The 25,230-nt window shown below is 48.0% G+C and overlaps 1 protein-coding gene across 1 annotated transcript; it reads right to left on the minus strand.

Annotated features, from left to right (window-relative positions):
* Positions 1-16,949: 16,949 nt before the first annotated feature.
* Positions 16,950-19,264, minus strand: LOC4578357 (homeobox protein invected). Its single transcript, XM_061657293.1, has one exon. The coding sequence runs from the start codon at positions 18,519-18,521 to the stop codon at positions 16,977-16,979; it is 1,545 nt and encodes a 514-aa protein (XP_061513277.1). The 5' UTR covers positions 18,522-19,264; the 3' UTR covers positions 16,950-16,976.
* Between the last annotated feature and the right edge of the window lie 5,966 nt (positions 19,265-25,230).

The raw sequence follows: 25,230 nt of genomic DNA on the forward strand, positions 1-25,230 counted from the left end.
GTGCCAATTTGTGGTTTCGCTAGAGGGTCATAAATATAAATTGCTTCCCATCATCACGACGAAGGGACACTCTTCGATTCAATTAGAGAGTAAACTGGCCGGAAAGGCGAAAGACAGATTGAGTAGATTCGTAAATATTATTCTAATTATTTCCCCAGCATTTCTTACTCCATGCTGCTAAACGTCCGCCTAGCTCATCTGATGATTCCAATCGTCCGGTCTTACCTGCAAAAAGAAGAAATAAACGAGAGTCCATTAGAATCGATTCTATTATTTTGCCATCAACTTAGTACGCACACAGAAGGCAGCCCCGGGGACCCTCCGGCCATCCAGGCGACAAGTCAATCGACGGTGAAATGTTAATGATTCGCTTGCCACCGTCGGTGGCCACAATCGCATAAATCCATTACTCACTCGCTCGCTCGTGCCCCTTCCCAGTGCGTCCAGTTGGGGGCCATTGAACGGGGCAAGTGCAGCAGCAACAGCAGCAGCTGCTGCTGCTGCAGTTAGCGTCCCATTGTCGGCGTACGATTTCCTCTCAACACCCTTGAGTCTTGTTAAAAACGCATAAATCTTGCCATCGAATCCGTGAAGCGGCGTCTCCCACCAACCGAACTTGCCCGATTATTAACAGCATTCTGCAGCCGTCCCTGCCAAACTGCCAACTGCCAAACGGGTGGACAGAAAACGGAAAGCGGAATTCGTCGATGCGGTTTGCCGATGTGGTTTAATTAAATTTAGAAACGAACGCCTAACCACAAAACCACCAGCCGCTGATGTGTTTGACATTTGCACCGCTAATAGGAGGGCAGTTGGCGAGGGCAGAATACATATAAAATAGGGCAAATTTATTTTAAATTTTAAATTATTTTGATACTACAGTAAGTTGGGCGACCCTCAAACTGTTCGCAATACGTTCTCTTTCGCTTACGTGTTGCCATCAATAAATTAAAGCAGCAAAAAAACGCTTTCCAGATCCAGCAATGCTAGGTCAGGGTTGGGAATAGCTCTGTACCACGGTAATGACCCGTCCTGAGCAGTCCCAGGACACAGCGACTTTTGCTTAACTCCAAACACAACACCAACGCGGTACCAATTGAGGTCGATAAATTATTCAGCTTTATTTTGTTTCAGCTGTCCCCTTCGGTTGGGTTCTGTCCCTCAGCGGCGATGAGGCGCACAGTTTTGGCGAACGCAACCGGTAGCGCAATACGCAAGGCATTTTATCCACCAACCCCCGTCTGTCCTTGGAGTGATTGGCTAATCGGTGCGAGCTCAGCACAGAAACGGAAGGACGCACCACGCCAACGGAGGAAAACAATGCCGCGTGCAAGGATGGTGGAGCGTAGATTATTAAGCAATTTTTATGCGTGACAGTTGCCTCGCTGTCGGTGGTCCAACGGCACGGCATGGGAGAGCTTTTGTCGCGTTTCGCTAGGGGCCACGCATAAGCCAGCAACCTGGAAGGGCACGGCACGGAAGCGACAGCTGATCTATGACTATGAGCTGAAGGAATTGGATATTGGAACTGGAGTCAGTAACTCATCGATAGGAAATTTCTGTCCCCTGACATCAGAAGGTGTATGAATCATTCTACAAACCAACTCACACAACCATTGGACACACCATTGAAGTACTTGGGCTCACTCGTCGTTACTCGTAACTTCATCAAATAAAAGCCCAAAACTCCCATCAAATCAATTCCCCAAATAGTTCCATGAATGATGCCTCTTCTCTCGACCTCCCATCGAATCACTTCATCCTTTGATTCGTTGATTCTCCCTTTCTCGTCCCTCTCATCCTCTATTAAAACCTTAATGCGCTACCCCACTTCGTCACCCATCAGATCTTCGGTGCGATCCCGCAGAGACTTTATTTATCTATCCCGGAAGATCATCTAAAACCGTTCGTAACATCTTAATCATCTAAACCTTCCAATTCCGAGGTCCGAAGATGCTCGGCCCCGACTTCCCCCGACGGTTCAAGAGGCGGCGGACATGTATACACACACGCGCGCGCCAGAAGGTGCCTGTCGGGTTACATTGTCGTGTGACAAACATTTCGTTTTAAACCGTCCGCGGCTCTCGTACGGATGGAAGGCAGGGCCGAAGGCTGCTGGGAGTCGTTCCTTTTGGTCAATGATATCTCTCTTTCCTTCTCTCCAGCTCAGTGGCTCCCTTTCGCGCCACAGAGCCCACTGTGTCGACCTACTGCTCCGGCGAGCGGGTGTGCGATCACGATCTCCACTGACACAACAACAGCCGCGACAGCCTGCGAGGGAAGGGAGACATTGGAAGTCCAGCCAGCCAAAGACGGCAAAACCAAAGTCTCTCGCTCAAACCCATATTCGGATCACCCAACGCGAACTTGCTGGGTGTCCTCGGTTGATGTGCGTCTTTATCTCGTTCTTATGTCCGTTCTCATTCGTTTTATGCCCGCAATAACGTCCGTATCTTGTTCCGTGTACCGTCCACCTCGCCGGCCGTGTCTCTCGCTCACCACACACTGTCCTTTTGCGTGTTGCACAACGCTCCCGCTGCGTCTGTGACCACCTTTCGCTGGGATGTTTGCCAGGGGTTTGCGGGGTTTGCGCTGCTTGCGTTCTTAATCTGGATAAATCATTTCCTAAATGGTTTATGTCTGTTTTTCTTTTCGATTGTATTTCACACCAAATCGAAACTACCGAAAAAGCGCTCAATCCCGCCCCGCTCCGCACGGCTGGGGTTCGGGGTCATGTTTCTTTCGAGTGTTTTGGAAGAAAAGTTTGGCACTTTTGGTTGAATAGAAAAGCAGGGAACCACAAACACACTTTGGAATAGTTCCCGACAGCACTGGAAAGATCAACGCGCACTGCCCGAAAGCGTCTTGCTGTACCTTCCGTCAGGCATAAGCAGGCGGGAGGGACGAAAGGAGGGACCCGTCAAGACCGAAACGACAAGACACCGACCGACCGACCGTCGGCCAGCACAGACAAAACGGAACGGAGAACGGGTGACGGTGTGACTCATAAAAAACAATATTTTGACATTTCAATCTAAAGAAGATTATTTTTTATGCTCCGCTTGCAGTTGCAGTTGTTGGTCGAGGTTGGGGCGCTGGGGCGTGGTGAAGGTTGCTGACTGCTATTGTTATTGGCACTGTGGCTTAAGCATTAAGGTAGGGGTTAGGGTTGTATTTTAAGATATTTGCTGTTGTGCCCATTGTGTTGTTTTGCTTAAAAAAAATACTATAAAAGTAGATTCAACAGTTTAAAAACCCATTTCCACAAATTTGATGATCATTTTAAATTAACAATAACTAAAAATATTATATCTTAACACATTTTATTTTTAACACAATGGTTTCATTTACTCTTCCAAAATGCATGCAAAATCGCGATGAATGAATTTTTGTTTTATTACTCCCCTCCAAACACTTTGAACTCCATTTAACCCTCCCGAAACAGGCGATGCAACAGGATCGCATATGAGGCAGCGAGACACAGGAGGAGAATCACTTAAAACATGATACGGTCGAGCATAAAACTCGGCAATAAATTAATTCTCAATTTTCGAGAGTGAAGCGAAAAATGACCTGGCCCAACCAGCGGAAATGGAGAGAAGCAGCGCACACAAGCAGCAGTTCGTTCGATTCGACACACGATATCGAGTCCGAGCTGATAATGGTGGTGAGAAAGTGGCGAAAGGAAAAAAAAACAGGGGGCAAACGGGATGAAGGCTAACGAGCGGACAGCATTAGTCATGAAACAGCATAGTTATGATCGGATGCAAAACGCACCGAAAAACCCGGCGAGCTTTCGGTGTGTGTCGAATTACATGCGTGAGTGACCGTTCCGATGTGTCGGTGAATATGACAGTGTGCACTACCACCCCATCATACCCCCCTGCATCTAACCGTATTATGACAATTCGTGTCCAAATATGACTGAAATGAGTTTGAAAATGGAAAGAGAAGGAAGAAGCCATTGAAGGGGGAGAGCCCGCTCCACCCGTTTGCCATGAGCCATCAGGGCTTGACATTGGGCATCGTTAGCACATTCGTTCGTTGCTCGGTACGCGGTACGCGAAACTTCCTTCCGTTCCTTTTTCCCGTGCCAAAGGCGAGCAGGATGAAAAACGACGCTACGCTCCAACTCCGAGACCACCCACGAAGCCGTGTGGACTCCAAGACAGCGCAAAGTGCATAGGCCGAAGAATGGAGGGAAGACCATTGCGAACACGAATACGACGCGAAATGCACTCTGTGTACGCAAGTTGTGCCCGCGGACGATGCAGCGCAGTGCATTCAAGTGCATTTCACCATACAGGCCCCGTTTGTGTTTTGCCTTTCCGCCTTTGGCCCTAGAGCGTCGCGCTCGTTCCATGCTCGCCATGCTCGCAACTTCCATACGGTACATAGCTTCGTGTCACTTTTTATGAGTCGAGCCCATTAAACTCGTACGTCAGAGCGATCAACATTTGATTCATATGTTAATTAGCGTTGTCAGGGTGCACTTTGTCTTCTTTTTGTTTGTTCGGTGGAAAGTGTACAATATGTAAAGCCGTCCTCTAGGTGGTAGTTAAATTTGGTCCCAAGGACGCACCATGCGAAACATGAATCTTTACTTAAGCTTTATGTTTACGATTGAAGAGGAATTTTGGTTGCATAAAAACGCACAGACTTAATGATAAATTGTGCCTCACTGCACTCAACAGTCTAATCAAGTCTTTTAAAACGCCTGGCATGCGTACAAAGTCGTGATGATTGTATCTGCTTAATCAAGATCTTTACGATACGATTGCCAGCAAGCTGGGGGACCCCGGGTCTTTGGATAATTTATCGACAAGATTATTAATTTCAATCAACACCAAAGATTCGCCCCTCTTCATCTCGACGAGCTGAATCATGCACTTGCCGCAGCCATACTGTCCCCCAGGCAGCACTATGAATCTACCAATTCGCATATTTTACTCGCCACAACCAGCAATACACACGTACACACACACGAGTCGGTAGCGAACACGAAATGTCAACCAGACTGGCGCACGATCGATCAAACGGTTCTCCCTCCTCTTCGCGAGCTAATAGATTAATCATCGGCATTCGGTTTCGAGCTAGACGTCGATTTTCAATTAAAACATCCGCTAGGCACGCCGGCCTACTCACGGGACCTGTCACAGCAGCACCGCAGGTGATCTCACCTGTTATTAGAATTGTTAATCACGCGGGCGAGCGCTCGCGCGCGGACGCCGACGAGGACACGGACACGACTGTGGCTTATCGCAATCCCCGCTCGGCGTCAATGCCGAATAACAGCCCGGAACCGGATCCGCGTACGAGCATCAATCGAGCGGTGCGGAAAATCGACAATACAAACAAACAAAAAGGCCTCAGACAACACCCAACCCAACCAGGCAAACGGAAGGCCTGAGTAGTGTGGTTTTTTTGTATGTATTGCCCGCTACCGCCACCACGATTGAGCAATTCAATCCCGTCCAATCCCGGAGGCGGCACTTAATTACAGACGGTTGCAATTATTAAATTATTCCACCATCATCATCATTATCATCATCATCATCTTGCGCGATCGGTGCTCGCTTGCGACGACCACGCCGTTGCACGCACACCGCACACCGGATGTGCCAATGGGATGTGTGTATGTGTTTTTTCGCACACACATACACACACACTCATCCTTCTCACGTGTGCACTCGCATTTTCTCGCATTTTCCACGCCATTTTCCCCGTGCATCGTGAGCATCGAACCAATTGCGACGGGTTTTTGCGATCGTTCGTGTCCCCCGCCATTGCTCCCCCCCTCGTCAGCTGCTTCTAGCCAATGATTTATGGATTAGAAAACGTGAATTAATCATCGTCGCATCAACACGTCGTGGCATTTTCGCGCACAGCACACGGTGCGGCGGCCACTTTTCACGGCACGATTAAAACTGATGTACGCTGGCGAGTTCGCGAGGCCGCGGAAAAATGCAGTAACGAGTTGGCGAGGCAATCTCCGACCCGGTCGGTCCACTGTGCGCCGACCATTAGCAGGTAATGATGAAATTATAACGTTCTGTCGCTACCGTGCTACATTTGGACGGTAAATCCGCTCCACGGACATCACGGACGACACCGGCAGCATGGGATCTTCTCGATCTAAACTCCCTGGGAAACGCGCAATACGGTACGGTACGGCTAGCGAAACAGTTTTAATTGAGATTACGCAATCATCGCGTGATCATCGTTGGAGGAGCTTTAACGTGCCTGCACGTTGAGTGATTAGCCGCTCAAACGAGTGGAATGAACCGGCTGAGACACACTTACACTGATATCGATTTGCACAGTACACCATCTTATTGACAATGCATTGTGTTAGCGATCGTTTTGCTAGATCAAATGTCACCGATCGGCATTTCAATGTCGCATTGTTCAATTATGGCATCAATCTTTTGCTTATTTATGAGCCATTTCACAAACATTCTTCACATTCAGCTAATTAACGCAATCAGGAAGACTTTGAAGGTGATCAAATGCTTCGAAGCCCTTGATCGCGTCGTCGTAAGGGTCACATTTGCACTTTAACCTACATTCAACCGAAACGTCACTGTAACATTTGGTCCTTCGAACCGGATTTATGTGTGATAATTGGCACTGCTTCTGCTTGCTCTATTTCAACACGCCCAATAATGCGGGTTTAATTTACTTCCGGTGGTTTTGCCTGTTGTCCTTCGCCTTACAAGCAAATGAGTGTCACTTCTCCAGAAATCCTTAGCACCCTCCAACGGCACTCCTTCGCTCCAAAGCCGCCACCGGATTATGCGGAAAATAGCGCAAATTAAAACACCCCGTTACCAATTCTCCGAACAACCGTGAAGGCACTCGTAAAATTGAGGAACCGACCCAAAATACAGACACACAAACACACACATTAAGACTAGGGGTTTGCCTGTCCTCGAAACACGACCTCGAGAACAGGCAAACGTCCCCCAAAAGGTTTGTGCGCAAATTCCCCCCCTTGTGAAGTTCGTCAAAAACTGCAACATGGAAGCAATTGCCAAGTGCGCGACCTGGGTGGTCCTCCAGGTCCGTGCGTCCGCCTCAGTACGTTGACTCACTCGTGCTCCGGGGACTGATGCTTTGCTGCCTTCGCTTCCTGTTGCCGTAATATCCGCACAGGGAATCTCCCTTGTGTGTGTATTTTTTTCTCTCCTGTTTGTTGCTCTCCCTCCCGCCAAAAACGGCTCACACCCGACACACACACACACCCGAAAGGGTCGTTACCGCAAGGTCCCCTTTGCGCCCATGAAAACGATGTTTTTTTCTTCTTACAGATGGGTTTTGGAGTCACTCAGGAACTGCACTTAAAATGCATACATTCCGGGTCCGACCCGTCATCCGTTTGGGCAGTCGCTTCTTTCTGGAGAAGGTTTTTAGTTCGACTTTGTTTCGGGAGGGGCATCTCTCTTTCTCTCCGTCTTCCCGCTCTGTCCGAGGAGTTCCCATCAAAAAGGGTTGAAGGGGTGCTTTGCATTCGGTAATTGACAAATGAATCATTTGCGGAGTGTAACGGACCTGAGCAGATAATATCTCGTGCGCCACAGGAGAGCACTGGGAAATTTGCCGCACACCGGGACTATACGCCGAGACATTACGCACTACGTTGAATTATTCATTCGATTTATTAGTTCTTATTGTGCGCGTTTTGTAGCTTTTTAATTAGACTCTTTTTCCTATACAAGCTTATTTGTTTTAATATCTTTTCCTATTGTGTGCGTTAGAATTGCTCTTTAACTGTTATTACCAGCTTTTGAGTAATGTTTTTTTGTTGTTTCTTTTTCGCCTCTTTTACCTCTCTTTTACCTCTCCTTTCCATTGCTTACTTTCAATTTCATTTTCACTAAAACCACATTCCACCTTTCTTAAGCCACTTCAGCCTCTTTACGTCCACCTTCGCTCCTCTCTCTCCCTACAAACCGTCTCCCAACCGCGCCAAACTCGAGCCTGGTTTTATGTCTCACTTAGCAAAGCCCCGAAACTGTCACGTACCCATCGCATCAAAAGCACGCACAAAAAGTGACAAATTTCAAAGTGTGCCGGGTGGGTGGGCAAAACCACAGCGAGACCTACCGAGGAGTCAAACGGCGGGGATTCGGAGTCAGACAACAGGGCAGGAGTGTTTGGAAAGGTCCAACCAGCCCAGAGACTTCATTGATAAGCCGAGCGAGCCAAAGAATTGACCGGTGAAGCAAACACGAGAAGAAACTAACCCAGTACCAGCAGCTTGGCACCGTTGCTCTGGTTCCACCTTCGGCTCAATCAGTGGGCTTGCTCACTCGTGCTCTTCGTTTGAGCACTTTGGTCTGGTGCTCGATTCCTTTAGGTCAGTTAAGTCGTCTTTGCCCGAATTATGTGTATCTTTATGACATAATTTATACGCGCGCTTGAACGAGTTCGTGCCCAAAATAGAGGGAACAACAGTCAATCGTTCCCGTTTCGAGGCTCATTCTCGCCTCAACGATTGATAAGTGACTGGAAGAGCGCGAGCGAGGTAGCCATTATAACATGCAATTTTCCATTTAAAGTTTAATTTCTGCTTGCAAAAACACAGATTAAAAAATACCAAAAATTAATCTGATCAAGCACGAATGTTCGTGATCATAACATCATAACGTCAATGGGTGACTGTACAGCATAATTAATTTGGGGAAAATAATTGCACCAACATGCATGCTTCCCTCTACGAACGTTTCACCCAGCCACGGTGCGGTGAAGAACTCTTCCGCCAGTCCAGGGCAGGCGAGAACTTACTTCCCAACTACAACGACAACAAAGAGCAACCCCCTTTGGGCACATCCCGCTGGCAATGTTACGGTATTTTCCCTATCTTGCTTGAGTTTCTCTCTCTCTCCCTCCCGATTCCCGTCGAAATATTGTCCTGCCTTTTACTGTGTCTTTCGTGTCCATTCTCGCCGCATCACCTCCGGGTGGATGTCATTCCATGTACGCTGTGTGAGCCAGACCCCATCCATCCTTTCCTTTTCCCGTTCGATTTCCCAGGGTAGCCCCCGGTTCGAACCATTTGTGATCGGTGGATTATGATAAACGAAGCGATTAGAGCGTGCGCGCTCGCCGGCCGAAAACGGATGCCGAAATTATGCTGACGGCGTCATCCATATCCTTGCTGGGTGGTCACACGGTGGGTGGTCGGTTGGAGATATGTTTTGTCGTTGCCTTTTTGCCGTCTCGGAACCGTTTTAACGCGCGTTTTTTGCTCTCCTTTTTTTGCGTGTTCGACTTTTTTGTTGTTGTTTTTATTGTGTGTTTTTGCTTCTCTTTTCCTCTACCTCGAGCGTAGAGTGGTGCATTTGATGTAGACTGACAGAGAGACAGATAGAGAAGGAGAGTTCATCCAAAGCCGAAACGATACCGCACAGAGCGGGAAAAGGTCCGAGGACCATAAACATTCCAAGGTGCCATAAAAAAAAAACCCTTCACACCTCAGCACCTTCGGGAAGCGAAGAGAGCGGCACTAACTGCAAAGCGAGTAGAGCGGATAGTCACACATGCACACCGTAAAACGAAATTTCCTCCAAAAAAAGCTTCATCTGCTCATTAAACCCCAAACCAAAATCCCCTTTAGGCAGGCCCACCAAACAAACAGACCGCCAGTTTATGACACCCGGGCTAGTGTTTGAGTCTTTCAGTTGTCCAGTTGTCTAGCCTTCGTGTCATAAATTAATCATAATCAATCGCACCACTCCGCAGACGCATCGTTTATGATCGCTGCTTGATTAGCACAGTCGAAAGATTCCACACAATCTATTAGCCTTTCGCAAGTTGATTAGTACGTTTTGTTCCTTTTTCTTTGCCTTTCGCCCTCTCTCTACCATCTACCATCGCCCAACACACCTCGAAGATGCTGGGGCTTGCGGCGACATATTAGCTGGAAGTGCACTTCACAAGTACATGACGATTTAATTGACGACTCCCGTTGCGTTTGCAATCACAGCGTACACCTCGCTACTGCCACCACCACCACCACCAAGATGCATGATTGATCGATAATTAATCTTAATGTGTGCAGCGGAAGCACCGTACCAACACACACACACACAGGATGCGTGGTCAGGCCCTACTGGGGAGGGTGACGCCACTAACATCCTATCATTACTGGAACCAGAGCCGGCCAGTGCGTTTGTCTCGCGCGGTTTAATTAATTCATCAACCAATTAATTACCACACACACACACACACACACACAATCCGTTCAGGTAGGTAAGCATGCGGCGAGGATCGGAAGCAAGGAACCCAGTGTTCCAGTGTCCCTGCGTGGAGCGAGTGACACAAAAAGGCACATACAGTCGAGCGATAAGTCGATAAAAAATGTGATCTGCGAATGAAAAACGTTCAGATAGCGCAAACGAGTGCGGGAAGGAAAATCATAACTCCGGGTCTCGGAAGGGAGCAGCATAGCTGCATGAAACAGGTGCGATAAGATTAGCGTCCAGCCCGACGTCAGGTATCAAAATGCCACGGTTTTGCAAGGAGTGTGAGCGATGAAAAATCGTAATTTAATGCACGCGGGCGGCCTACGAGTGCCTCTAGCGATGGTGTGTGTGCTAAATGAATTAATTCAAGCTGGTGGAACGTTTTATGATACGTCACGACGGGCCGGTGGTCATTAATCTGCCGTCCCGCGTGAGTCTATCGCGAAACTGTAAGCGCCCATTAAGTGGGTATGATGGAATAGTTTAAACTATTTGCGGGCAGGATGGACGGTTGCTTCCGATGCAACCTAGGAGTGGACCATTTTGGGACCCATAAAGTTGTATAAACTATACGAAGCAAGATAATTTTATACAAATAAACGCATCAATCTCTTATCTTATCTCCAGCAGGCTTTGTTTGGACTCGCAGCCAATTAGAACGAGCTGTTAACATTAAACAACTTTAAATGAAGCTTTTCATATCTTCGCAAAGTTCGTTTACTTTCCTCATTTATCTCATCCCGAATCGAATAATTTGCTCCACAGCACAGGTTTCATGTTGTTACATAAAAATTGGATTAAACAATGGCGACTTGTCAGCACGTTCCACCCACCCCCAGACAAAGAGCGCTATCGCGAGCGCCAGATCACACTCAAACACAAATCAACATTTTAACGCTCGCGGCGCGTCAATCGGTCAGGTTGATTCACCTGTACCACCTGTACCAGCTCAGCAAGGGGCCTACCAGTGATGGCAATCGGCCACCCTAATGCAACGATTGCGTTTCGGCTGCAACAGAACGAACTTCCAGCATGGCGTTGAGTTCTTATCGCAAATTTCACGCAACGTTCACGCCATTGGACGACTTTGGAGGACTCCCCCGAGCTACCTTGTTTAAACTGCAAGTTTACTACCAGACCCGGACGACTGGCCAACCACCCAGCGACCCAAAGGCAGTAGCTTTGGCGATGTAGTAGCATTCAACCACTCACCGGGACGCACAGATAATCTGCTCGATTTGCTGCGGCTTCTTGCTCTGCTGTCGTCGCCAGTTTCTTTACTCTGGTGTGTGGCTTTCGCTGTGATTGTGTTTCGTCAGGCAAGAACAAATGCTTTCCGTTGTACAGGAGGAGCTTCACTGCGTCTCACCGACCCGACTGCTGCACAGTTTGATGATTGAATTAACCTTCCTATTAACTCGCGCCAATGTTCATGCGCTTGCCTAGCGTGCCTCCCCCGCTGGGAAGGTTACTGTGCCAAACTCATCCGTCGGTTGAGGGAAGTTGAGCACTCCGGCCTGAGTGAGCCAACGGAATCGATTATTTACAATTTTCACATCACCCCATCCCCAATAGCGAACGAGGCCACTGACTCCAATAAATCTGACGCTTTTAAGAAGTGGAAAGAGGAACAACCAAACTCTACTCCAGCTGGAATGCATCAATCGAAAATCAATCCGAAATGGTTGCACTTTTATTGCACCTTTCGGTCCCCGAATGTCGGCATGGCGGATTGCATCTAATCGCATCAGCTCGCAGCTCGCAAGAACGCGATACTGCAGATGAAGACGACGAACGAAGCTACTGCCGTGTGCCGCAATACAAACCAAACCTCCCATCTTCTAACCCTCAACCGTAACACCGGTAGGCTTTGGCGGCTTCGGAGGCTTTTGATCAGAGAGCAAGAGTGCGCGCGCGCGAGCGCTAAAGAGCAGCCCGCCCCGCTCAACCACTTTGGCATGGCATTTCCACCCTGGGTATGCACCGGTCGGTCCACCGGCCGGACAGATCGATTGGCGGTAAATTACGCTCAAACGACACACCAAAACGGCGACAAACGACGACAACACCGACTACGACGACGACGGCGTGATGCAGGCTGAATGTGATTAGGTTTTATGTAATTGATATTGTAATTGATACGGTTTTGCTTGGTGCTTTGCAATCGTTGCACTGGCATTGCGAGTGCGGCACGGTTCAAAGGCACTAAATTCCGCGAGTGTATGTGTGTGTGTTTGCGGGCGGATGACTTGATTTGTCCCGAGCCCTTGATGCACGGGTGCATTACTTTGAACGGTATTGGCAATCGTGCCCAAATGGTTCGATTTCCGCTCTGGCACTAATATTGTGACTAATGGTTAGTCATGAAAAACCGTCAATATTAGTGCGCGATTTTAATGAAACTTTGTGCTGCATTGGTACTAATAAGGCAATGGAAACTTAATTAAGCGAAACCGGACTGCCGAACTTTCAATGAGGAGTCGCTCATTCGTCCAGCAAATCGCCTTCTTCGATCAGAAAGCGTAGACAGCGAAACCTTGGAAGCGAGCTTGTGACATATCGGCCCGCTTCAATCGGCTCGCACTGCCCACCATTACGCCTCCAAGTGTCATTTAGCAATTTCTCCCGTTCATTCACTCGATCGATCACGATACATTAGCCCTCCCCTAATTAACCGAACGCAATCGGCACGATTGCTGACTGCCTGTCTGTTTACCCGAAATCCAAAACTGGATAGCAAATCTGCCCCATTCCGGGCGCTTCTGACTTGTGATTGACGTTTATGCACTACCTTAGAAATGCAAATTGCTGCTCGCTTCCCTGTCCACCGCGAAGACACAGAAAACCGATCGAAAGGCGTTGCACAAACTGAGACAGAATTATCGGCGCACACACAGATGCACACCGTTGCATCCACTTCCACAAATGGACCCAATAAATGACAATTAAAACGGAAACACGAAGGAAAAGGGAAGGAAACCCCCGTTCTTTGCAAAGCGGGGAAAGAAGGTGACACATGAATGATTTATTTTCAGCCTAATGAAATTTCCAATCGACATCCTCACCGGGATCTTGTGCGTGGAAGTGCGATTGAGCCATTCGAGCCGGCGGCAGCGCGGAAAGCCGCTGTGAATGGAAAACCACAAAACTAGACGGACCCAGTCGATTGCAGGTCCCGCACTAAACATTGCGTCCACTACCATCGGCATCCAACAACAGCAACAACAACAACAGTTGCAGTGCAAAATTGCATACAAGACAGCCAGACAGCACGGACACGGCGAGTGCGGGCTACCACCTCACCGGAACATGAGCTCCTGTGGCTCTCAGTTTGTCTGTGTGTCTGTGTGTATGTGTTTCTGAGCAGAGGAGGAAGAGGTAAACACAAAAACGCAACGGCCACGTTTTCCAACACCCCTTCCCCTTCCCCTGTAAAAACGGATGGGTGTAAGGGGTCGCCGGCAGCGAGATGGCGACGCTTTTGTGCAGCCGAGCGGCACGCAATGTCCTCCGGAACGTGTTCCACGCGGGCTTCACAAATGAAGTCAGCTGCCGTCTAATCGTCGTGTCTCGCTTGCAGGTGGGGGGGGGGGGAAACAAGGGTAGGGGATAAGCGGGTGGGGAGGGTTTTAAACGAGGAAATACCGTGTCGTTTCCATCCGCACACTTTTCTTCGACTTTTCGAGCCGAGGCCTAGAGAAGCTTGTGTTGTTGTGTGCCTTTTTGATGCCCTAGCGCAAGCACAACAAAAACGGTAGAGATCGTTTATGTTTTCGTTGGTAGTGTTGGGCGTTTCGCTCCTTTTCTTCCTGGCTTTCTTATACAAACACACCTTTGGTTCGTTGCATTTGAGGTGCTAATGTGTGCAGTATAAAATGACAACGATAGTAAGTGGTAAGTGTAGAAGCATTTTTGTTGAGCACTGTAGAGCTCATTGAAGAAATTAGGACCATTTGAGTAACAAATTTAACATTTTCCCCATGTTTTCATAAAAAGTATAGTTTTTCTTTACTTAAACGTCTTTTAAACCCAGTTTAAAATATATTAAGTTATTGTAAAGTATACATAATCCTGAAAATTCATATTCCAACGAACTCATTTCTTCCTCCAGCGGTACCATTTCCTCACTATCGATTGGGCCACACTGTACCTGCTTTTCCCTTTGTGCTTGAACGCCGCACCATTTACTGCAAACCCCCCCACCCCCCAAAAGGTGGCAGGCGGGAAAATTATTACTCTTTTGACCGGGGCGCGTGAACTGCCGAGTCCAAAGAGACCCCACCACCTTGCAAAAGGTGCGAGGCAAATCCCTTCCCTTCTATACCTTCTCACCGCTCCATTTTCGTAAACGAGGCTTCACAGTGCATAAATAAAACATTTTAATTTTCCAAACGGCACATTGGCATGGGGTCTCTTTCGCTTTTCCACTCTCTCTCTCTCGCTGTTCACACACTTGAGAGAGACAGAGAGGTCAAAAAGATGGAAATAAGCATGCACACAGGAGCCGTTTTCCTTGGGGGTTCTTTGGGTTAATTTCAATAATCGGTAAGTACCCCCGAGCGGAGGTGAAGTTTTCCGTTTTTCCCGACCAATAAAATTATTTCATTTTTTTTCCATATTTTTAAGTATTCATACATAGTAACAAACTACAGCAAAGAACAACGCGTACGGACCACAACTAAAAGACAAAATTGACAATAATAACGATACACTTTTTTTCTTCTCTTGCTCCCACTTTTTGCCTCTTGCACACATTACCCCCCACCCCCGGTTTGCATATCATATTGCACGATCAAAAGGAAAAATAAATCGTGACCCGCGTTCACTCGTGCTAAATGATGCGTCTTTGCGAGCTCTCTCGGTCCAGGGTGAAAGCACGGGGCCGTGTTCACGCTGCCTTGCGTCAGTGTGAGAGATAGTGTAAATTCGCACGCCATCATCCAACATCGTTTGGGCTACCGTTTGTCCGGGTCCTGTCTGTGTCTCATGAGAATGCAATCGTTTGTTGTTGTTTTTTTCTGCAACTTTGATTTGCCGCGATTTCCAATTGGAAGGAGGCACAGTGTTTAGTAGGACTGGGTGGTTGTTTTCTTTCCCGTTCATTGCGTACAAAGGCAAAGGGAGAGACCCGCTCGTACCACTTCGCACACTTAATTGCCCTCACCAGACCCTCCTGGCATGGCGTGTTGCTCGATGCAGTATGCGTAGCTGCATGTTTTAATTTGTTTGTCTAGTTTGTAGTGAGTTCCCTCTTTTTCACCCCACCGATCATGTAGTCCCTTTCTTTTCCTTTGTATGGTTGTGTTTTTTGTTTTCTTCTCCCTGCAACCTTTTATTCATCCCTACTGCACCTTGTTGCACCTAGCACATCCAGCAAATCAAATATTCCGTTCCATTGATAACAGAATCACGAGGCAGCAGTCGATCAAAGCGAGCAAAAGAAAAATACAAATCCACACAAAAACACTCACGCCGAGTGCGGCCGCTCGGTCTTGTGATCTTCGGAGTAGAAAGGAAACATTGCACACATGCACGCACGCGTGCCTCGGCTAACCCACTTCAAGCAGTGCCCGGATACCGGAAGAAACGCATTCTCCAGGTGCGTGAAACAATGTCCGTCGGCGAAGGCGAAGAAATCAAAACGAACAAAAAAGCGACCAACACAAATCGGGAGACTCTTTTTTGTTCTCTTGCTGGATGGATGGAACAAATGGAACAAACGATCGTAAGACGCATTTGATAAATAATGCACACTCACAAACAGTTGCCATTTGAGTTTTGCCAACTGGTTTGGTTCACAAACCGTTTAACCATTTGACCTGTTGCAGAACAGGCAACAGATTTATGTATAATATATCACAATGCTGCGCGTTAAGGGAACCTGCAACAGATGCATTTTAAATTATTTCTGCACTTGAAGAAACCATTTCTACACCGTTTGTCTTGAGTGTGTCCAGCGCGGCAATTAAAATAATTCTCAAACTGACCTCGTTTGTTTTTGCACTTGTGAGCGATACATGTCTGGTTCAATTAAGCCTTCCCGCTTGTTGGCTGCTCTATTACACATTCAACTGGTGTTTTCTTATGCTGCACAACAGGGGCACTACGTCGTTCGGACCCAAAAACTGCACCGCATAATTAGGCTTCTTCCAACAAAATAGCCCATAAACAGCCCAGCTTTCAACTCTTTTATGGTGTTCTCCATCCGCAAGGGTGAGGACAATTCATTTCCAATCGCATTTCCGCAACCATAATGAATGCCAATAGTTCTCCCGGGGATGTCACGATGTTGGGTTGGGTTTGTCCGTAAAAGCTTCAGTTCTTGGTGTTCCACGAGACACATCCACAAGCCGGTTCAAACCCGCAATGCCTCCGAATGAAATGCCAAGCAAACGGTCAAAATTGATGACAAATTCCCCGTGCGACCGTTTGACAGTGCAAAAAGAGTGAGAGGAGCCGGTACGGTTGCAGGTGATTCCGAGAAATGCTCCCAGAATTCCTGTCGCGTCAGAATACACAAAGTCAGCAACGAATTTCTTCAGAATTGAGGCGGAGGTTACACGCAATTGCATGAGAAATCGTTTAGAGTTTGGGCGGGTTTGAGTGAAGCACCAAAAGCAGTGTTTTAAGAATCGTGAGACATTACAGGCAGTCTCACAAGGTTTTTCTAACAAAATTTTACATCTCTTGCATGACCCTTTCTCCCCAAGGACTTTGAAGCATTGAACACTAACCTGAACTAGGTCGATCGCTGTACCGCGTGCAGTACACCCAGGCCGGCCACACCATCGGCCCACCGGAACCGGATCCCGAGCTGCCAGACCCGGAACTGGACCCGGCACTTCCAGCACCACCACCACTAGCACCACCATTCGCTCCCGTTGCACTCGAACCACCTTGGCCATTCGACTGATGGTCCGCACCCTTCAGCGAACCCGTCGACGAGAGGGGCGATATCGGGCTCACGTCCTCGCTGCCCACCGAACCGACCGAGCTGACCGATCCCGAACTGGCCCTGCTGCTGCTGGTCGTCGTCGTGCTAACCGCCGTGCAGAACTGCTTCACCGTCGACAGTGCGCTCGCTATGCTGCACGGCACGCCACTTCCCGTACCGGCCAACAGGGGCGCTAGCGTCGCCATGGAGGAACCTTGCTCGCCACCGCTGAGATCGATTGCCGACGGGCTTTTGCTGGCCGGCTTTCTGCTGCCCGATGCACCCGCCCCAGACGGCCCATGGTGCTGTTGGCCACTCTTGGAAGTTCGCTTCAGCAGCAGTGGATCGGTGATGCGGCGGCCAAAGTCTGCCTTCAGGATGTTGTCGATGCTAAACTTGAGGCTTTGGTCGTTCAGCGCCACGGCAATGTTGTTGTTCAGTGCGGCCAGCGCTAGCTGATGATGGTGATGCTGCTGCTGAGCCAGCTGGTGTTGCTGCTGCTGCTGCTGCTGGTGGAGTTGATGCAGCCCGTGAAGGTTTGCCCCCGCCGACGGAGGTGACTGGGAGCTTTCGCGCGACGTACGGAACGCCGTCGGTGACGTTAGCTTCGAGAGGTCGCTGTTGAGATTTTGCGTGATTTGCGATATTGCGCTGAGATGCGAATGGATGCCCCGGAAGCTTCCTGCCCCTTCCCCTGGGGAGGATGCATCCTGGCGGTAGAAATCACTCCGATTGCCACTACCCGCCGGTCGAAAGCCCATCCTCGGTTCGCCCGGTGTTGGACTACGGTCGGACTGCAGCCCACCGAGCGCCGCTTTGGCCGGGCTCATGGTAAGTCCCCGGGCGGCCGCTACAATCTGCATCTGCTGGCGCATCAGCTCCTCGGCGTAGAGCTGCGAATTGCGAAGGAACTCTTCGTGCAGGCGGGTTGGACTCGGTCGCAGCATGCTCGTTTGCTGCAGTCGAGCCGCAAACTCCAGCTCCGAGGGAGTGTCTTTCGAGTAGCGGGATGAGTCGTTGCTTAAGTCATCCGGTGGACTGTGCAGGGTTGGCGGTGCACGCAGATCATCCGGCACCTCCTGGCCCACGGACAGTTCGCTGTCGTCGCTGCAGCAGCTCATCCGATCGGTTTCATCGTCGTCCGCCGGCAGTTTGGGACTTTCGTGCGGTGCTTCGGGTGGCGTGGCGGACGATTTTCTCGACTCCGGGGGCACGGCAAGCCCCAGCAAACCGCCGGCCGCTCCAGCGCCGGGCAGCATCAGGCTCGCCTTGGCCAGGGCCACTCCCGCCTTCAGCGGAAGCGGTATCAGGGGTAAATTATGCGACATTATGGTGGCCATTGTAACTACTACCCACTGCCGGGGCTTTGGCCAAGATACATTACAGACGCAGCGTGGAAAAGGCCAACAAATCCGCACTTTCCTTCCACTAGAATGTTTGTTTACTTGTTGGTGCCTGTTCGCAAGTTCTATTCCCTCATCTACCGTCGCTTCATGCTTTAATCAATTTGGCAACACACACACACACACACATACACTTCACTGTTCACCTCTTCCAGTACATTTCTGTAATCTCGGAACACATGTTCTAAGCCACATTTTCACAATCGCAACTTCCCGTGTACAAAAGCACCCTTAATGCTCGCAAACCTTCCGGAACCGTGTGTGTTCGTCACGTTCCAAAACAAAACACTAAACAATGATCGCACCACACGCACACACACACACCGCACAAACACTCGCAAAATCGGCGCGGTTAAGGTGAAAATTAGCTAAGTAGCATGGAGCACACCGCGTTAATCGTTTGTCCCGCGCACTGCCGTGTCGCCGTGTGCTTCTTGTCCCACCGGTCGGTCCGCACTAACCACACCGCGTTTCCCTTCGAGCAGTGGGAAAGCCCTTACCGAGGGAGGGGAGTAGGGTGCGAAGGGCTTTAAACGGTGCTACGGGATGGCACGGGATACGGGACCGGACGGAAGCAGGGACACTGTTCGCGCGTGGTACCGGCAAGCGCGAAAATCGAACGCGAAAACAGTCGTTCCATCGCGGTACACTTGAGCCAACTGAGGACCGTTTCCAATAAGAAATCCCCACAAGCAGCAGCAGCAGCCCGTAGTAGGCGTCGTCCGACAGCCGTACACAGCGCGGACACAATGCTTCTCGCTCGCTCTAACTCACACGGTGCGCGCGCATGCTCGGCTGCTCTCTTTCCGGTGCGACGGTGACAGGCCTTTTTTCTCTTTCGATTGCGCCCTTTGCGTTGGATTAAATTAATATCCAACACACTAAAACAAACGGGCAGTGAGCGGGCAGCTCACCAACACACCGTGCGCTCGTGTACGCAAAGCTCGGTAGGAGTGGTTTTCGGCCCGCTCGAGGCGGAGCATAAGCATAATTCTAATTGGAATTATGCTACACACACAGTGAATACGCACACCACTGCAGGCCGCAGCAACACATGCGCAGCAGCGCACCAACTTCAATCAATTTCCCCCACTCTTGACAGCATCATCTCGCACGCACACACGCACACTGTTGTGTTCGATGCGATGATAAAAGCTTCTCGATGGAAGGAGAAAAACACCGCCACATGCGTTTTTCTGATGGAGGGGTATGCGTGCGATTTTATTTCACCCTCCACCGTGTAGCGCTTATGTGTTTCGTTCTTTCCCTTTGCGCCTGTTTTATGTAGCAGTTCTTATGTTGAGCCATCATTGCTACCGCTCTTCACCTCCTGCACCCATTGGGGATGAAAGCTCAAGCGGTGGCGCTGCAGAATCTCGTCTCCCTTTTGATGGCACAGCACAAACCGTAGGCACAACAGAACTACAATTAGGGGCATCATGTTTTTTCAATGTGCTGTTTTCCCCCCTCTTCATTCCCTCCCCTCCCCCCCCCCCCCCCCTCACGTCCGCTAGCAATTGACTTTAAAGCTTCCACACACCGACCGCTGCCGACGAAAAGCTAAATGGTAAATAGGATAGCTTTTATGGCGTAGCCGTGTCGGTGCCGCGAGTCCTCCAGCGGGCTAATGAGCTCTGCCTTGTGTCTGCCGCTCGCTTCTTTTACCCCTTTCGTTGCTGGATGTATCGCATTGGCCAGGCACGAGATTCGAAGCTTTTTGGGGATATATAGCGTAAGCTAAAGCCAACCGAAATGAGGAATAATAAAAAAAGGTTCGCTCTGGTATTTGCTCAAAGCATTATGAAGTGTTTATACATATTGTCGCTGTTCCTCTCTCTTTCTCTCTCTTTGCGTTTTCGCTGGCTACGTTTCAAATTACCTCGTTTTACTTGTTACTGATTTCGATCGTTTGCTGATTGTCAGCATCAAATAGCGAGAGATTGTTGATTCGGATACAAAAAGCTTGTGAAAAACTGGATAGCATTCTTTGTCAGGGAAAAGGAAGGATTAAACCAAACAGTAAACATCCGTTAAAAAAAATCATCATAAAATAAGCTTTTGCTGAAATCATTAAAAAAGCTTGAGTGCCTAAAAACTTATAAAATTGATTTTTGCAAATATAAAAAATGAAATTTGTTTAGTAAGTTACTAATAAAATTAATGCTTTGACTAATAATCTTATTATGGAGTTCTGCAAAACGGTTCAATAGCTGGTAAAACGTCAAATTAAAGCCTATAGCAGCCATTTGAATCTAACCATGTTATTTTGAAAGTACCGATTAAGATAGATTCGTTTGAAACCAGTTTCAATTAAATCCATCTATAAATTGATAATCAAATCTGCGCAAAAAAAACAACAACGTTCAAATCAAACTAAACCACTGCTTTGTGTCGTTTCTGCTCCGATCCAACAGTTCCAACTACACTTGAGCTCCACTCATCGGCCAACCACCACCAACCATCTTCATCCATCCTCCCATCCATCCCATGGAAAAGCGCTACCCCTTTTGTACGATTATTTCCATTCAACAGTGTTTGTGCCGAGTTTTCCTACTCTCCTGCCGCTCTCACCAACTACCACCCCCTTCCCCATGCTCCCAACGCAATCCTCCCAAGGAACCGATGTCGAAGATGATAAAACATGCCCATGATCATGATTACCATCATGTGCACAACTTTGCCGCGTTGTAGCGATTTTCCTTTCTTTTTGCTTTGCTTTCGGCTTTTTGTCTCCTTCAATCTCGCCCCCCTTGTTTCTGTGTGTGTATGTGTGTGCCCCGCAGTTGGTACTAAATTATCGTCGACGGGTCGACGTACACCGTCGTCACGACCGACCTCGCTGCTCCAAAGCCTCCAAAGCCGATGGAGTCTGATGGAGAGATGAATCTTTGGGGCTTGACTTTTTGGAATGCCCATTGCCCGCAATCTTCCCCCCCCCCCCCCCCCCTCTTTGCTTGCGCATTTGTAGCGAGCTGCAAGTAAATGCTACAGATAAATGTAGTACAGCGACTGCAACGGATTGCTCGCACTGGGGGAAAGATTAAGAAAGCTATCGCCGAAGCATAGACGCGAGCTGGAATGTTAAGTAGCAGAGGGTTGCTTCAGGGGCCGCAGTTCATTAAGTGCACTAGATTTGCAATGGACATGCTGATAGCGGAACGATTAAGATAAAGAATAAAGCGTTTCAAATCAATTTAGCTCATCAGCTGGGAAAGAAAAGTTCGCAACAAAAAGGATATAAAAATAGTTCAATAACACAACACTTAAGTGTCTCGTTTATAAAACATTGTTATCCCTTCTTTTTAACCTTTCCAGTCCGCGATAAAAATAAACGATTCCCTCCAACGCACACAGCACGTCCATCAAATTTGATGTTTCCTTAATTTGCTTAAATGCAAATCGCGTTCCGATCGCTACAGGAGCACGCAAATTCCTCGCTATGCAAATCGACACAAAAAAAACACGCAAACAAAAACACCTTCACCACCAAACGCAAACGGGAAAACAAGCGTTAAGGAATCGATCATATTGTTCCCATGTAAGGTCACCATCGCTCGGGCCCAAAAACTCCGCCACGATCGATCGCAAAGCAGATGCAACCAGCAAGGGAAGGGATTGTGTTGTGCCCTCGCGAACCTGACAACCATTTCTGCCTCATTAGACCAAACATGGCCCCGCCAGGGTACGGTATTCGGGAGCCAGTTGGGCGTCAAGCTCAACCCCATCCCGGGGCCCCAGCACTGGCCAAAGGGTAAGAATAATGCCACCAATAGACAGCTTGACGACTGCTCCGAAACGGAGGCAAATTGAATTAAACCAAAAACAGAACACTTCTTCATGCATTCTCCTTCCAGTTGCATTTTTTTGTTTTCTCCGCTTTTCCTTCCGCTCGGTTCTGTTGTCGTTCCAGCAGAGATCAAATATCGCTTCCCTTTCCCTTTTGGAGCTTGTGAATTTGTGTACATAAAACAGCAGAAGTATCAAACGAAAAAAGGGAGCTCGAAGAAGAGAAGGAGAAAATCCACCAAATCCTGACTGAACAGCGAAACGTGATCGTGCATAACGTGGTTGCGGGAAACGCGGGAGCGTTACTGCCCATTGTCACCTTCTTCTCTGCTAGCGTGCTTATTATCCAAGGGATGGCACACAATCCCTTCTCGAAACATCTTCTCCACCTACAATCGTACCAATCGACATCATGAATTCGATTAACGAATTTTGCATAAAGCATCCTCTCTCGGCAGGGCAAGGAGGATCTCCCCGTTTAACGATCGTGTTGCATTGTGTTGCATTCGCGTGTGTGTTTTTCCTCCGTTGGGTGGATTGAGGAGGTGGCATGATTATGTTTTGTGCTTATTATTTGTTTGCGCTTCATGTCGAACGTTGCTATTGTCCGCTGTCGTTCTGGCGTGCGTTCTCTGCTGCCGTTGGCTTGTTCATACATTACACAAGCGCGCGCGCTCAGGGAAGAGTCGTGATTCTTTGCTAGTTGATGTTGTTCCCCTTCTTTTGTGCAATATTTATAAACTCCTGCATTATTTTGTCATCCATTTCCTTCATCCTATTTTAGCTGTCTATAATTCCTCCTAACACCGACCGAAATTATCAAATAAATAGAAGAAAAAGAACCTTCAAGACGCCGGTTTCTTCCTCAACACAAAAAAGGTCTATTTTGGGCAAAATATTTACACTACACACACATCCCGCATCATTCGCTCGCCATCAGCCAAAACAGTTAACGCCCAACTGCCGCCAGTGCCGACATAGAACAGCTTACCAACCGAGCACAACAATCGGTTCCGATCGGTCCCTCCCGCAGGACACGTCGATACGGTTGGTCGGTGAAAATTGCTTCCAAAAGCCACGGGACATCCGGACGCCCAAAGGGCCCGAAGGTTTTGATCCCGTGTGTTTGTGTGTGTGTGTGTGTGTATGTGTCGGTGTATGTTATGACAGCCTAACCTTTCCCAAACGGTCGGATAAATGCTGAGTGTGAGGTTGGAAAAGCTAATCGCCTGACCCGGGGGAAAAAGGACGACAGCCTGCCGATCAAGCGTATCATCAAGGTTGAAACAGTTTAAAAGTGTAGTTAAATGCATTGTTTTACCGCAAAAAAAGGACACATAGTCACACCGGCAACACCTGCAGTCGTCGGATGAAAAAGGAGCTTTTTTTGTTTGTGTGTGTTGAATTCGTATGACGCATGAAATTCGCCTCAGAAACAACCTCAACCTCCGCGCTATTATTGCCCAGCGAAAGCGAAATATTTGCATGCATAGTTTGTGCTCGTTTTAATCGCATTTGCAATCCACGAATGGCGGGATTCATTCCGACCACCAAACTCACTTTGAATTGCTTAAAAAATGCGGTTTCAACCACAACAGCAAACAGCGATAGAAAAAGGTGAATGTTTGTGCTAGTTGGTTAACATTTTTACCTGCTTACGGTGAATCAGTTGTGCTTGTGTTGCTGCTCCCCATTAAAAGCACAACACCGCGTGTTCTAACCACGAAACGGTAGTGGTTTGATTTATGCTTTCCCATTTGTCAGCAAACGGGCGCACACGCAAACCACAGGACTCGCCTTCAAAAGCCGGCGCTTTCTGGTGCTGGTGCTGCAGTTTCAGTTCCAGAAGGTGCCCAGGCCCAGGAGAAAGGTATTTTGTACTGCAGTACGCAGTAAAACGGTTCGCTTTTGCACCCCAAAAAACCTAGCGCAATGGGTTTTGCATACGTTTTGGGTAAATATTTGAAAAAGCCCTCGTTCTCCGCCCCCAGCGAAGGACTTTGTTCTTTTCCCCACCAACGAAGGGAGTGGGTTTAGTTTTGCTATTTAGAAACGCACCAAGAGGCGGCTGGGTGTTCAAAATCGAGTGAGAATAAAGCGAATAATTGCAGCTCACTTAACGCAATCATAATAGCTGATTGACTGGAGCGAAATGTAACAACCGTATTTAATGTTTTATAGCAATGTATGACAAATTGTTCTTCATAAATATTTGTTTGATGCTATTTGTATACTCTAACGATAACAGCAATGAATGAAATGTTGTACAATTTTTATGATTTTTGCCAGCTTTGCACAACTTATTGTATTTGACAGAAAGTAGCATATTTTAAAACATCGAAAAGACCCTTCGATTAGGAATCAAATACATAAGAAATTATAAACGTAAAAAATCTGGAAAATACCAAAAAGAAATCAGCTAAAGCATTATTTTTTATCTTGTAAAAGTAATGAATCTACCAATCCTAGTAGTACAAAACATGGTTCCTTATCTTAATATTCATTTTATTGATTTCCTTCTGAACAGAACTTAAAACGAATTAATAATGACATAACAGATCACACCAATTAAGATAATATTTCTCTCCTATTGTCTTGCTGTTATTCAAATTAAAAAAAAAACGGACCTTATTAACGTCTTTTGCCGCCATTCTTCTTGATCCGGCGTGAGAAAATTGCTGCATCTCGGATGGTCAATAAAATAAACTTATTTACCCCTTTATTTCTTCGCCGCACTGTGTGTGATGCGAGCTGTGTGTTTTGACTCCTCAATTGAGGGGAAAGAGCGGAGTTGGGAGATGCACACAATCGACACTTTGCCTCACGATCACGGAAACCCGGTCCAGTGTCCCAAAATGGA

This window comes from Anopheles gambiae, chromosome 3 (assembly GCF_943734735.2).
Source record: "Anopheles gambiae chromosome 3, idAnoGambNW_F1_1, whole genome shotgun sequence".
Taxonomy (NCBI): domain Eukaryota; kingdom Metazoa; phylum Arthropoda; class Insecta; order Diptera; family Culicidae; genus Anopheles; species Anopheles gambiae.

Bases quoted from the DNA above. Each gene is read 5' to 3' on its own strand.
- LOC4578357 (XM_061657293.1), bottom strand. From the start codon at position 18,521: ATGGCCACCATAATGTCGCATAATTTACCCCTGATACCGCTTCCGCTG.